The sequence below is a fragment of the Choloepus didactylus genome, chromosome 26 (assembly GCF_015220235.1).
Source record: "Choloepus didactylus isolate mChoDid1 chromosome 26, mChoDid1.pri, whole genome shotgun sequence".
Taxonomy (NCBI): Eukaryota; Metazoa; Chordata; class Mammalia; order Pilosa; family Megalonychidae; genus Choloepus; species Choloepus didactylus.
The window spans coordinates 4,481,996-4,497,996 of NC_051332.1; the positions used below are offsets into that span (position 1 = coordinate 4,481,996).

A 16,001-nucleotide genomic window follows, 5' to 3' on the forward strand; every position below is an offset into this window, starting at 1 on the left:
TATTTAAATATTTGTCTATTCTCCCTTGTAAAACTTTTCAAAAAATTCACAAACAGGGAGACATATATTGTTGAAAACTTTCAGGTCAGGGCCAGTCTTTTTATCCCATTCCCAAGAAAGAGTTGTTGAGAATCTGCATTTAAGGAGCCAGGTCCTCTACACAAAACTCACTAGAAAATGGTCTGCTTCCTATTCCCGAAATATCCACATATGTAATGTCTGCAGTAGCTGGAAATTTCCCCAAAATGATTTTTTCCATGAAGAATTGCTTGCCCCAAAGGCAGCTTCTAGAAACTGTACATGTAAAAGAATATCATAAATTATCCAAACCTGCAAACAAAATGAAGCCTACCTCCTGGCTCTGGAGAGCTTGTTTGCTGGAAATGCTAAAATTCCTCTATCTACTTAACTCCCTATGGCACCAGGGCTGTAGAGAAACTCTGTTGCCTTATTCTCCAGAGGCCTCAAAGCAAGCAATTAATATTAACTACTGTTTTCTGTTGTAATTCAGGTCTCTTGGAAACTCTGAAGAAAAACAACTGAAGTTTTAGAAACATTTTAGATGAAGCATAGCTAAAGGTTTAAAAGTTTTCTCCCTGTGCTCCATGATCGTCCCACAGTCTCCAAAATTTTTGTAAAATAAGTAATCATAGCAGAATTAATCTTTAGTTTACTGTAAAGTATTTCTTAAGTGTCTTCCATGTTCCTGTCCTCTGCAAGGCATAACCACACTTGGTGACACTAACCACTGGGGTAGTGGGAAGATCCCTCTTTAGATCCCTCTGCTACTCAGTTATCTTCTGCCAAGGGTGTTAGGTGCATAGTATCTCTTCATGCACATTGAGGACAGGAAGACAAATGTTGATAATTTGATTTCTTAGTGTCCCCAGAAACAGCTACATCTCAGGCTAGACCCAGTTTTATTAGGTTTCTAATCTTATTGCTAACACCTCAAATAACTGATAAAGATACATTTCATCCCTATTAACAGCATTATCTCATCTTTGCTTATGATTTATTATATAGTTTTCACCAAGTCATCCTGAATTCTGCATTCCCTTCACATCCATATTTTCACCAAGTTCTTGATTCTGTTTTCCCTCTTACCACTGATATTCCCTTAGGTCATATTTTAACTATTTCACACTTACAGTCTTGAATTGCCTCCAAATTGGTCTTCCTGCCTATAGATTTTCCTCTTATATCTGCCCATCACACTGCCTCTTAAATAATTGTTTATAAAAGAAAACAACTTACATTTGTATATTTGTTTGAATATGCTTAAAAACCTCTGGAAGGATATACTGGAAATTTTGTAAATGACTGAGAGAAAAGGAGGGAAAGTAGACACCGTGAATATATTACTCATCCCATCCAAAATTAAATTAAATAAGAATAAATTAAATTAAGATAAATAAGTGAAAGGTGTCATAGGCAAATCATTCCCAAGTATGCAAGAGTGACTCCCAATGATATAGATATATGTCCAAGTTTGAAAAAAATAGCATCCAAATTCTTCTCTATTAGTCTTATCCTCTCCATTTTTCTGTAAAAAGTTTGATTCATAAATATCAAGATACATATTCTTAGTTTGTTAGGGCATATAGAGCAAATACTATACACTGATTGGCCTAAAACACAATTTATTGTGTTACCATGTGGTGAATTGAATTGTGTACTCCAGTTTGGACATGTACTTGGTCTTGGTCCACATGGACCCCTTGTAAATAGGATCTCTTCAAGATGATAATTCAATAAAGTTGTGGCTCAATTGTGTCAGGATGGGCTTTAATTGGGATTACTGGAGTCCTATATAAGCAGAATGAAATTCAGGATCAAAGAGAGAAAGCCATGGGGAACATCCAGAAGGTGGAGGTTAACAGGACCTAGAAGAGAGAGAAGAAAACTGCCATGAACATTGTCATGAGATGGAAAAGCTAAGGCCCCACATTCCCTGATTGATAGTCAGCCCCAGAAGACCACAGTCTTTAAGGAGAAAACATCGCCTTGCTGACACCTTAATTTTTGGACTTCTTCTAACTGCAAAACAGTGAGCTAAAAAGTCTCCATTGTTTAAGTTAGCCCATTGTATGCTATTAGGAGCTAGGAAATGAAAACACCTGGTTTTGAAGGCTGCAACTCCAACAGCAAGGTGTCAACAGGCTATACTTTCTCCTGGAGTCCTAGTGATGACAATCCTCCAAGAAATGGTGATCTCTCTTTGTGGCTTCTCCTGTTTTTTTCTGACTTCTCTGATCTGAACTTCTTCCATTTATAAATCTCCAGTAATAGGGATTAAGGCCCACCCTTATAACATTTGGTCATTACTAAATAGGATTTTTGAAAATGTGATGCATAAATGAGTTTACACCCTAATATATCTGAACATATTCAAAGATATTATTTAAAAATGGGTGCATACCTACAAAAATGCAGATTGAGGCTTGAACATGTCTTTTGTGGTTTACATAATACAGTGTTCAATTCTACATATCTGCATATTTGTGCAATGGCCCATCAACCTAATTGATATCATCTGTCAAAAACTGCTGAGGTGTGAACCATTGCAGGAAACCTTTTCTAACTCCATCAGACCAATTTCATATTTCGGATAGTCATGATTTCTGTTCATCATACATTCTTTACTTATTCCTCAGACTGCACTGTGTTGTGCATATTTGTTTACACATTTACGTGGCTTTCTCTCTTACTAGAGTGTGGGTTCCTGGAGATGATGAACCATTTCTTTTTCACCTGTGTATTCTCCTCACCCTTTTCTATGTCTGCTCAATAGCACGTATTATTAAGATTTATTGTAACAGAACCCTAAACCTAATTTTATTTATCTGAAACATTTGAGATAACTATAATGCTCTTCATGCTAGGTTTAAGAACATGTCCATTGCTCAAGTCCATCTATTTTGCTGCTCCCAGGCCTAGGTCTACACTCTTATCTTACCTTCTACTCTTCTGATCTTTCTTCATTCCTATACTGGCCTTCCATCTTTGGTGTAAGAATCAGATAATTATGAATAGAAAATCATTCATAACTTGAGTGAGCTATGAGAATTCTTAGTCTTTTTCTTGACACTTCTGAATCCCTATCACATTTCATTGATTTTAAGATATTTTAATTCATAATCATGTCTCTGAGATAGGATCTATTTTAAAATAGGCAGTAAAAGAAATCATTATATCATAACTTAGTTAACAAAGTTTATTTATTGCAGGTATGTTATATCATGGTGAATCATATAAGAGTGTAACCAGGAAACATTAATGGACATAAAGTAGAAGGAAGCACAGTGAGAAGCATCTCAGAGATAGTAGGGGTCCAGATGCTTGAACACAACGTCCCCACCTGTCTAATTAAGATACTCATTGGTTTGTGAAGCACTGAGATTGAATTGAGATTTATTATTTCCAATGTCATATCCTTCAAAATAAATGTTGCTGATGAAATTGTGACCACAGAGTTTAGATGGATTTGTCTAAAATCATAGCTACTGACACAGGTAAAACTTGTAAGAGAACCTGTCATTTTGTTATTGTTCTTTGTTTTGTATATTTGTCAGTTAAATTTTATTTTTTACTGAACAATAAAATCAAATTAAATAAACAAGAAACAAACCTATTGCTATTACAGCATACTTCAGAGATACTGTGGGTTCATTCCATGCCACCACCATAAAACAATCACAATAAAGTGAGTCACATGAAATTTTAGGTTTCCATTGCATATAAAAGTTATATTTACACACTAGTGTGCAAAAGCATTACATCTGAAATACAATGTATCCACCTTAATTAAAATGTGACACAGACACCCAAATTGAGCACATTCTTGGAAAAAATGATGCAGGCAGACTTCCTCTATGCAAGGTTTTTAAGAACCTTCAACTTGTAAAAACACACAATATTTACAGAGCACAATAAAGCAAAGTGTATTAAAATGAGATACACCTGTATCAATTTCAGGAGTTTGAAGTGTGGTTTGATCTTAGGTTATAAAATCTTGAAGTACCTCTAATCCCAACATTTGTAAAGATGGCTCTGATTATAACACAAATAGCAAAAATATGATTCCAAAAGAATTAAACAACTGGATGAAGTGTAACAAAACTTCATAACATGAATTATTTTAAGACAGAAGTCTGTTTCCTCAGTTCCTAAGCAGGTTTTGTATATTGAAGCAGTTAAATCAGTTTTTGAATTCCGAACATCACTTTTTGATGGTCATTGATTTTTCTTTTCAAAAACAAATTTTAATCAGAGATGAGCAAATGTGAGATGGTTTAGTTAACTGACTTCTTGGCCTATGAATAATGAAGGAGATGAAATTTTTCAGAGGAAACATTTGCAAGGAACTCTTCAATGTGTTCCCATTCAGGGTGATGTTTACTCTGTTTCTGATTTGTAAATGTCTCCTCACACCAATGATGATTATACTTAGCTAGAGGCACAATACTGTTCTATGTATGTAAAATCTGACAATGACTAATAAAATAATGAAGGTATATTTTCTTGCCTTGCATAGTACCAATATATTTCATGGTTCTACTATAGAAAATTTTGTACTTTGATTGTAAAATGGCATTGTATAACTAAATAGCTTTTACCTTTATTATAGAAAATGAGGTGGGGGCTGTGTGATATAATCAAGGGCCTTGGGGAATATAGTTTATATAAGGACAGATTTTTAAGGGATATATCACAAACCAATAGAAAAGGAAAGCATGCTCAATAAATAGTGTGGAAAATAGTAAACAATTTGGGAGAGGAGTTTGTAAGTAATCAATCATTCAGCAAACATAAAATCAATAAGTTTAAGACATTAAAGTTTAAGTTTATAAAACCATAAAAATTAAAGATAAAATGTAGAATAGTCTACAATTTATTTTCACTGCTTTTATTCTTTAAACTGTAAAAAAAGAATATAAATACATAAACATAAACTATACATTGAGGAGCATGTCTAATGCATCACTTTAAATGGCATATATGAAACTGAAAAGTTTTCAAGTATATTCCTTAGGAGTTAATGTTCTTCAAATATAAAATATATTGAAAATAATTATGATAACAATAATACTAAGCAGAAATATGGCAAAGCACTTCAACAGAAGTCTCACAGAGAAAAATTTATGTCATTGAAAATGAGATGCTTACATTTGTCAAATTTCTCTTTTTTTTTTGCTTCTGTGCCTAACTTTCACATTGACACCCAAGTGAACAATTCTTAGTTTTAGATTGTTTTCTGAAACCTCATTATTTTCCAAATATGTTAACTACAGTGAAAAGGTGCCTTTATATAGTTTTCTTGGTGATTCATGCACTTTGAATATGTCACTTTATTTGATCGGAGACATGAAATATGAAAGTAAAATTAAAAGTGACAGCTACATCCTTATGGCTCAGTCATGTATGTCTCTCCAGCAGCCCCTTCCTAATTCAAATCATCCTTTCAATTCTACCATATCACCAAGGTCACCAAATGCTAAGAAAACATTCTATTGATGACTAAAATTCCCTTTGAGACAAGAATTCCAGCAGAACTTCATCTTAGTAATAAGCTATAAACAGCCCAAGAAATGCAAAAGACTGCTCATTTTATAGAAATCATGAGGAAAGCATTAGATTTGCTGTTTGAAATGGAACCATGAAACTTCACTTACCTAGATCTCAAAGAGTGACCATCCACAACACTACCATCCTCCCAGTCACATTTGGTTTACAAATGTTACCAAGTATCATCTGCATCTATGATTAATACAATGAAGTAAAGGCTAAAGAGTCTTGATGCTTATTAAGTGTTCATTTCTAGAGAGATTTAGTCACACTAAGGAAGATGAGAAGTTAAAAGATTCTCTTCCTTGCATTATACTTTGTTATCCCTCCAAAGTTGTGTTTGTTGCCTCTTGTCCATCTCCATATCTCCCTCTCCATTCTTTGGGCTATGATGATGTTTCAGGGACTCCACACAGTGCATTCCCCATACACATTGCTATCTATCTTCCTGTAAGTTTCTGCTAAGTGAAGGAACCAGTGGTAAAAAGGGAAGGAAGGAGAAAGTAAAGATTGGAAGATGTGGAGAGATGAGGAGAGAAAAAAGTGCATTCCTTTTTCTTTTCCAATGACTGTTTATGTGAATCCCACAGAAAGAGACCCTTGGCACTGGCTAACAGGTTCTCTTCACTTCACCACTCTCCTCAGAAGTTGGAGCAGCAGACTTTGGTGTTCAAAGATCTGCTGGATAGTCCACTAGGGGTCTGAGCACTGCTGAGTCCTAACCCATCCTCAGAGGCTCAGACATCCTGAGAGCCAGGCCCCTTCCTCAAGACTTAACAGCAGCTGAGTGGAGAGCCTCCTCCAAGCTCTGAGATTCTGATAACACTACCTCTTCCTTATGGTCTCTCAACATCAAATATAACAGCTCTTTCCTGCAGTTAATAATCCTTAAATTAATTCATAGTATCCCCTTTGTGCTGTTTCAGCCTTCCAACACCTAAGATTTGATGTATTAGAGCCCTCTAGGGAATTATTTTAGTCAGTGGAACCTAAATGATATAATACTCATGGCAATATCAGACACTGTTGGCTTAATTATAAGCCTATTTACAATTCTTGAAAGTCAATATAGTGCTCTAAGTTCATGTATTGTCTGATATGCATACCATTTATTCACCAATATTTTTTCATTCATCTGTTTAAATCAATAAAAATGAAGAAAAATTATAATATGCTAATGATAGTAAAAGAGAAAAAGATGAATAACCCTAGGCCTCAAGGACTTCATTTAAATAGACATTAATTAAATACCTCCTCTGTTCCAGTTGGTCCAGTGCATTGTCGTATGTCAAATATGTTGTAATAATCTAATTTCAATATAATGCTGTAAGGCTGAAAGTATTATCCAATATTTAAACATCAGGAAATTGAAGATTGGAGAATTTAGTAATATAAACTAGCCAAATGAAAAAATCATAGTCAAAACACCAACCGATAATTTCATGAACTCAGGCTCATTGCATTTGTCACATCATTATTGGTAGAAGGAGAGAAACTTCTCTTCAAAAAAGAAAACATAATGTACAAACCAACATGAAGCAAAATAGAAGTTCAATTAAAGCATCAAATGGTGCATATTAATTGTGACTGACAAGAGAGGTGTGATTTAGACATGTTAATAAAAGGTGAAAAAAGTGAGTTCATCAAAAGCAGACACTTGCAAAGAACATGCGCAGAAGTTAGAAATTCCATTTAGGAGCTACAAGAAATATTTGATCTACTATGATTATATTGTAGAGTAACTATGAAGAAAAGAATTAAAAGACAAACTGGAAAGAGAGTCAGAAATGCTGCTATTGATAATAAAGGTTATGCAAATGATAACAAATATACCATTTTTGGAAATCATTAATGCAATTTTGAAAAGAATTATAGTTTCCATAACATATATGGAAACAAAGCATAATTCTCATGAGCCATTCATTATATTTATGAAGGTTTTGCAGCAAACTAAATGTATGTCTTAGCACAATTTCTCATATAAAACTGAAACAAAACAGATTAAAAAAAGAAAAATTGGGGATGAACACATTGAAATATGTTCATGTTACTTGTAGAAGATAAAAAGGCATAAAAATAAGGGAATCAAAAAGACTCATTCATAACTAGCTAGCAACTTACTGTTCTCTCCATTCTAACACTGCAAACCACCTTCACCCCTCCACCGTCTTCCACTTTGGAAACTCAGGTTCTGTTATAAAAACATTCTCTAACAACATATTTTGAAGCCCACCATTTTCCTGAGAGCTGCTTTCACATCCTTGTTCCTCAGGCTATAGATCAGGGGGTTCAGCATGGGAATCACTACAGTATAGAACACTGTGGCCACTTTTTCAGTTTCCAGACTGTAGTCAGAACTGGGCCTGCAATAAATAAAAAGTATTGTTCCATGGAAGACAATGATGGCTGTGAGGTGGGAGGTGCAGGTGGAAAAGGCTTTGCACCTTCCTTCTGCAGAGCGCATCCTCAGGATGGTGATGAGAATAAACAAATAGGAGGTGATGATGATCATGATGGTGATGATCTCATAGAAAGTGGCCACAATAAACAACAACAATTCATTGATGGACACATCAGAGCAGGCAAGAGATAAGAGAGGTGGCAAATCACAGAAGAAGTGATTAATCACATTTGATTTATAGGATGGGATCTCAAGAGCCAAACATATGTGAATCAGAGAACTCACTGTTCCACAGAGATAGCAGACAGAAACCAGCCCCATACAGAGTTTCTGGGACATGATTACCATGTACAGCAGTGGATAGCAGATGGCCACAAAGCGGTCATAGGCCATCACAGCCAACAGGATGACCTCAGTGATCACACATGTGCTAAGCAAGTATGATTGCACAGTGCATCCCAGGAAGGAAATGGCTTTTTCCTTGTCTAAGATATTGGCCAGCATCTTAGGCACAATGATGGTGGAGTAACAGAAATCTACAAGGGACAAGTGGCTAAGGAAAAAGTACATGGGGGTGCGAAGCTGAGAGCTGACCCAGATCACTGTGATCATGCCCAGGTTGCCCATCACTGTGACTCCATAGATGAGCAGGAACACCAGGGAGAGGAAGATGCTCAGCTCAGGGAGGTCTGATAATCCCAGGAGGATGAACTCTGACACAGTGCTGCAGTTTCCCTCCTCCATGTCCCTACTTTATTTGAGTTGGAAAAATGAAAAACAAAACAAAAATTAAACTAAAAGTCATTCTCCATTATAGGATCCAAAATTCTGTTTTGCTCTCTCCGAAAAACAGACATGAGAATAATTAGGAGACCTACTTTTGGCAATGAACAAATAAGGTATTGTTTTTTGTGTGACATTTAGAAGTTCAGAAATAGTAGAATACAGATGAACAGGGCTCACAGTTTACTTCACAGATCACACAAAATCATGAAAAACACTAACAACTACAGAAGCTTACAAGATTCTTTAAACCCATATTGCACACTATAAGGAGGGACATAACATCATCAGAAAGAAGGTAAATATTACTTAATTTGCTCTATTTCTCTCTGGTTTCAAAACCATTCTTTAACAAAAACTCTCTTCAATCATTTATCCAAACCAGGGATCCTAGAAAATAATGTTTTCAATATATAAATCCCTTCTCTGAGTTTTCCATCGAAGTGATGGAAAAAATACTTAAGTAAGATTACTAACATACAAATTTCATTTTGTATTGATATCTGTAGATGTAGAGAATACCTTTTACATTCTATACTAGCATTTTTTCTAAACCATTTTTCTAAAACCTAATTGTTAATTATGCTCTTCACTGTTGACCAGGTTTCAGGGAATTGGATTCTCTTAAATATCTTCCTGTTAACTATGAAACTTCTTGCAACTGTGAAACTGAAGCCTTAAGAAGACATTATTGACAAATTAATTTCATTGCTTTCTATCTATTGCAAGAGATGATCAAAGTTGTGAATAGGAATTATTAACAAAATTATCTACCATTTCATTGCAATATTGCTTATGATATTAAAACCTAGAATTAATCTAAGTGTCAAAAGGAGGGAAATGGTCCAAACTATGCTACATATATATGATGAAAAGCTATGCAACTATTAAACTGATAATTTTGAAGAATTTTAATTATCTGAAAAATGACTGTGATGACATGGCAATTAAAAAACTAGTAACTCATTGCACAGGCAGAATACTATGTATGTATACATACTTTGCATTGTATACTTAATCCTCATAACAACTTTGAAATGTAAATATTTTATCTCCATTTTCTTTTAAAGGGGAATACATAAATTTACCTTAATTCTCACAAAATATATGTATTCATGGGGAGGATGGGGAAAGAAAGTAACATTTTCTTTCAATCAGAAGAAGACATCTTCAAGTCCTAGAGCACAGCAAATGCAAGTAGAGAGTAAGGACCTTCCTCCTTTCTGACTCTTGGTTAGTACGTAAGGGACTTTAGAGGCATGAGTTGGCTTTTTGTGGGGGAAATAGAATCTGTACTAGGAATCAACAGAACCAAGTATTCCCATCATACTCCTGCTGATTTAGAAGAGGTCAAGGATACATGCATGGAGAAATCCCTGCTTGGAAACAAATAATGATTCTGATGACATGGTTTCCTCTTTTCCCTGACCTGGATAATTGAGTTATTTAACTTTCCTTCAGTTCAATGTAATATGTAATGTTGAAAAACTTTTCCTATTTTCAAGACTAAAGGTTAGAAGTCAGGTTGTTGCTTACCAGTGAAGCAGTGGTTCCACTGAGGAGTGACTAACCCTTAAGGTTCACTGGCAGTATCTGGAGTCATTTTTGATTATGACAATTGGCTGAAGTCCTGCTGACATCTAGTGGATAGAGGCCATGGATGCAACTAAACACCCTACAGTGTATGTACAAGACAGGCCTTCACAACCAAGCATGATCAGGGCCAAAATGTCAATATAGTAGCAAATGTAAAAAATCCAGCCATCAAAATGCATTTCACAGTGTGTTACACAAGGCCAAACTGATTCTTCTCCTTTCCACTCCAGAGGTTGTTCACATGCCTGGGTCTTTCCATGAACAGTCCTGAGTCCCTTACTGGCAACTTTACCATCAGAGTGACTGCAGTAGATCCTCCATGCTTTCTCCTGCAGGTTCCATGGTGAAGCTAGTGTAAGACACACACACACACACACACACACACACACACACACACACACACTCAAAACAAATGATGCATGCTTCTCATTTTGTTCATACTATTTTCTTTCTCATAGTAACAGCTGTTAGAAGATATTTGGTTCTGCAGATTAGACAGCTTCCATTTGCTATCTAACATATTTCATAATACTCAAAGAGAAAGATGTTTCCATCGAGGTGTGCTTAAAAATGTTTTTTTCTAAAACATTCTCTAATTAAAGGCAGTTAAAATAGAGATTAGTAAGAAAAATCTCAGTCTAATTCAACTCTTCCTTTACAATTATCTCTTCTCTTATACATGAGTTTATTTAATTTATACACTAATGAAGAAAAAAATGAAAACAACTGTCTAACTCCCCCCAAACATCATTCATATCTTTATCAAATTACCAGAGTGTAGTCCAACCAACCAACTTGTTTCCCTTGTTTCTGAAGATTCTACAATGGAAAATGTTACAGGCTTTTTGTCTTTGTGTGTGTCCCTGGAGTCTATGTCCCTTAAGCTTTCTGAAACAGTCATTTATCTCTTTGGGATAGGAAAAAGATGTCAAGAAAACTACCCTATCTTGGGACAGAAGCAAGTATTGATGTCTATGTAATATAAACAGAGGGAAAAAACCATCCCAATTTGAGACATGGTATTGTAATACAAAACAATTCCTTACAGAGTTCATGATGAGTTACAGAGTATTGTGTACTGCATCTGAGCATTACCCCTGTGAGCCAGCATTCACATTGCCATTATGAAATATATAAACATCTTACCATGTTGCCTGTTTCATATTCAAAATTTCCTAAGTTCCTGCACAACATAGTGTCTGAAGTCACATCAGAGATCCACCAAATATTGTAAAGGTCTGGGAATAACAGCCTTCCTTTACTTGGAAAAATAATATTAACAATAACAATAATAAGATTAATACTAATTGCTCACCTTACTGAGAACTTCCTATGTGTTAAGTTCTGTCCTAAATATCATACTGAACTCACTTTATGAGAATAAGGGAATGAGGTAATTTTTTCATGTCCCCTTTATAACTTAGATGACTGAGGCACAGGCAGATGTGACTTGCCTAAGAATCATGCAAGAAATCACTGGTAGGAAGAGGACATGTGCAGCTTTATGATTTGCACCACCCATATGAATGCATGAAGAGAAAACATACAGAAGGGTTCTGAGATGGCATATTTCCTAGTGGGCATTTTCAATACCAGAAGCCGTTAAATAGGAATGCTTCAAAGGTCTCTCCCAAGGCTAGTCCTTGCCAAATAAATATTTTCTTCCTAACCTAACAGTGTTCAAACCCATGTCTTGTGTACCTGGATATATCAATCATTTCAAGACTTTCCTGAATATAATTAGGTATAGGTGAATCTATGTCCAAATTCCTAACAAATATATATGTGTTTACTTAAAATAAATCTGAGAATGTCCTAAAGTTGAAGAGTGTTTTTGGTTCTCCTTTAACCTAGTACCTTTTACAATTCCTCTTCTCTCACTTTACAAAGTTGATATTCCTTCTATCCATTTACATACTACAATGATGAATTGCCCCATGAGAAAAACTGATGCAAATAAACTTCTAAAAATGTCAAAACAGAAAGACAACTTGACATTTTTATCCTGAAGTTTTCAACAATTAAAGCACTTCAGACTATGGTATGGTTTCTTGCTCATTCCTGGCTTTCTCATCTTTCTAGTGGGGATTGAATCATGTCCCCCACAAAAAGCACAGTCAGGTTCTAACCCCACGTCCTGTGGGTGTGAACCCAGTTTTACATAGGAACTTGGAAGAAGTTATTAGTTCAAGTGTGGCCAAACTAAATTAGGGTAGACCTTAATTCAATATGGTTGAGGTCCTTATAAGCAAAGGAAATTAGACACTGAAGAGAAAGAAAATAGAAAAGTCCAGGACCAAGTATTACAGACAGAAAGACCCAGAATACTGCGGTCTTTGGGAAAAGGATATTACCTTGTGGGCATCTTGATTTTGAACCTCAAAAGTGTGAGTCAGTATATCCCTTCTGCTTAAGCCAACCTATGATATGGTTGTTGTTTTGATTCACAGGAAACTAAGAAACTTTCCAATCCCATTAGATATATATTTTAACATTTGTGATGATGTTTTCAAATTGGGTATATAATACAGTGCTGATGATACTTGTTTAGCCCTTTCTTTTTTGTAGCGTACCCCCAAACTCTTGCCCCGGGCTTAATACTTCCAGAAGCAGAAAGTCTCATGAGAAAAAAAAGTATAAGAACATCTCTAAAAATCATTGTTTGCATGATGTCTTACATCATCTAGACAGCCCATTCATACCAAAGCTGCCTTGTCTGTCTCTTTATTTTATCTCAAACAGCTGTGTTTTTTTAACAATAAATATTTTTTATTGTGTTCACATACCATACAATTATTCAAAGATCCAAAGTGTACAATCAATTGCCCCCAGTACCATCATACAGCTGTGTATCCATCACCATAATTAATTTTTGTTCAAGTTTTAGAACATCATCATTACTGCAGAAAAGAAATGAAGACAAAGAAGAAAAAAAAAATGAAAAGGAAACTCAAATCCTCCCACATCCCTAGCCACTCCCCTCCATTGTTGACTCAAAGTATTGGTATAGTACATTTGTTACTGTTTATGAAAGAGCATTGAAATACTGCTAACTGTGATATATAGTTTGCAATAGGTATACATATTTTTCACTAGATGCCCCTATATTATTAACTTCTAGTTGTAATGTCATACATTTGTTCTGCCTCATGAAAGAGATTTCTAATATTTGTACAGTTAATCTCAGACATTGCCCACCACAAGGTTTACTGTTTTCTACATTCCCATCTTTTAACCTCCAACTTTCCTTCTGGTGACATACATGACTCTGAGCTTCCCCTTTCCACCCCACTCACACACAATTCAGCACTGTCAGTCATTCTCACAATGTGCTGCCATCACCTCTGTTCATTTCCAAACCTTTAAGTTCACCCTAGTTAAACATTCTGCTCATACTAAGTAACTGCTCCCCACTCTTTAGCCTCATTCTGTATCTTGGTAACTTATATTTATGTCTATGAGTTTACATATTATAATTAGCTCCTATCAGTGAGACCCTGCAATATTTGTCCTTGTGTGTCTGGCTTATTTCACTCAGTATTTTGCCCTCAAGGTTTCATCATCAACCCATTTTTTTAAAAATGGTTTTGTTCACACACCATATATTCCATCCTAAGTAAACAATTGATGGTTCCCTGTATAGTCACATATTTATGTATTCATCACCCTCACCACTATCTATATAAGGACATCTACATTTCTTCCACAAAGGAGGAGGAGTCAAAGAAGGTAGAGAAGCAAAAGAAAAAGAAAAAAGAAAGAGGGGGAAAAAACTTGACAGCTAGAAGGCAGCAAAAGGAAAGATAACCTTAGATAAAAGTAGAATAAAGAGTCAGACAACACCAGCAATGCCAAGAGTCCCATACCCCTCCCCTATGTCCCCTTCTTATCTGTATTTACTTTGGTGTATTTCCTATGTTACAGTAAAGGAAGCGTAATACAATGATTCTGTTAATTATAGTCTCTATTACACATTGATTGTATTTTTCCCACAATACCTCCCTATTTTTAAAACCTTGCAAGGTTGACATTCATTTCTTCTCCCTCATTACAAAATATATTCGTACATTTTATCACAATTGTTGAACACTCTAGGTTTCACTGAGTTATACAGCCCCAGTCTTTATCTTTCCTCTTTTCTTCTGGTATCCCACATGTTCTTAACCTTCCTCTTTCAACCATATTCATAGTTATCTTTGTTCAGAGTACTTACATTGCTGTGCTGCCATAACCCAAAATTGTGTTCCAAAACTCTCACTCCTGTCTTTTCCTATCACTCTGTAGTGTCCCCATTAGTATTTCCTGTAGGGCAGGTATCTCATTCACAAACTCTCTCATTGTCTTTCAGAGAATATTTTAAACTCTTGCTCATATTTGAAGGGCAGTTTTGCCAGTTATAGGATTCTTTGTTGGTGGTTTTTCTCTTTCAGTATCTTAAATATATCACAACACTTCCTTCTTGCATACATGGTTCCTGCTGAGAAATCCACACATAGTTTTATTAAGCTTCCTTTGTATGTGATGGATCACTTTTCTTTTGCTTCTTTCAGGATTGTCTTGTCTTTGGCATTTGATGATCTGATTATTAAGTGTCTTGGTGTAGGCCTATTCAGATCTATTCTGTTTGGAGTATGCTGTGCTTCTTGGATCTGTAATTTTATGTCTTTCATAAGAGGTGGGAAATGTTCATTGATTATTTCCTCTATTATTGCTTCTGCCCCTTTTCCCTTCTCTTCTCCTTCTGGGACACCAATGATATGTACATTCTTGTATTTTGTTTTGTCCTTAAGTACCCAGAGATGTTGCTCATATTTTTCCATTCTTTTCTCTATCTGTAGGCTTTCAGGTGTCTTTTTCTCCAGTTTTTGAGTGTTTTCTTCTCCCTCTTGAGATCTGCTGTTGTATGTTTCCATTGTGTCTTTTTTCTCTTGTGTTGTACCTTTCATTTCCATAGATTCTGACATTGGTTTTTTGAACTTTCAATTTCTGCCTTATGTATAAACAGTGTTTTCTTTATAGCCTCTAACTTTTTTGTCATACATTCTCTAAACTTTCTGAGTTGATTTAGCATTAGTTGCTTAAATTTCTATATCTCAGTTGAAGTGTAAGTTTGTTCCTTTGGGCCATAACTTTGTTTTTCTTAGTGTAGGTTGTAGTTTTCTGTTGTCAAGGCATCTGGCCTCCTTGGCCACCCCAATCAGGTTTTCCCAGATGAGAACAGGCTCAGGTCACAGAAGGAGGAAATATTCAGTATCCAGTTTCCCTGATGTTGTGTCTTAGAGGATTGATACACCCTGTGTTTTCTGCCCAGCAGGTGGTACCTATCAGCCAGTCACTAGACTGGTGTAAGGATGTGGGGCTGGGGGCTGTTTTCCCCCAGGCTCTGTGGCCTTGTTCTGAATGGAAGGCAGGTAGTAGAGCTGGGCCCCACCTCTTTTTTCTTTCCTCTCCTCTAGAAAGAGGTCATTTGCATATAAATAGATTCTTTGTTTTTCTGACTCCGCTATCTCCACTCTTGTCTGGGTCAGAGTGCTGTGAGTTTAAAATGGCTGAGGCTTTCTCTACTGTGGAGCTGCAAGTCAAAAACAGTCAAGGCTCTCTTCACTGAGCTGTCCAGGTTGAGAGAGAGAGAAAGGGACAGAAAGTCCCCAGA

At 35.8% G+C, this 16,001-nt stretch overlaps 1 protein-coding gene across 1 annotated transcript; it reads right to left on the minus strand.

Annotated features, from left to right (window-relative positions):
• Positions 1-7,777: 7,777 nt before the first annotated feature.
• LOC119520693 (olfactory receptor 5L1-like) lies at positions 7,778-8,713 on the minus strand. Its single transcript, XM_037818680.1, has one exon. It carries the CDS (start codon positions 8,711-8,713, stop codon positions 7,778-7,780), a length of 936 nt encoding a protein of 311 aa, XP_037674608.1.
• Positions 8,714-16,001: the final 7,288 nt, after the last annotated feature.

What these genes read in the sequence shown, in the direction of transcription:
- LOC119520693 (XM_037818680.1), bottom strand. Translation starts at nt 8,713, where the DNA reads ATGGAGGAGGGAAACTGCAGCACTGTGTCAGAGTTCATCCTCCTGGGA.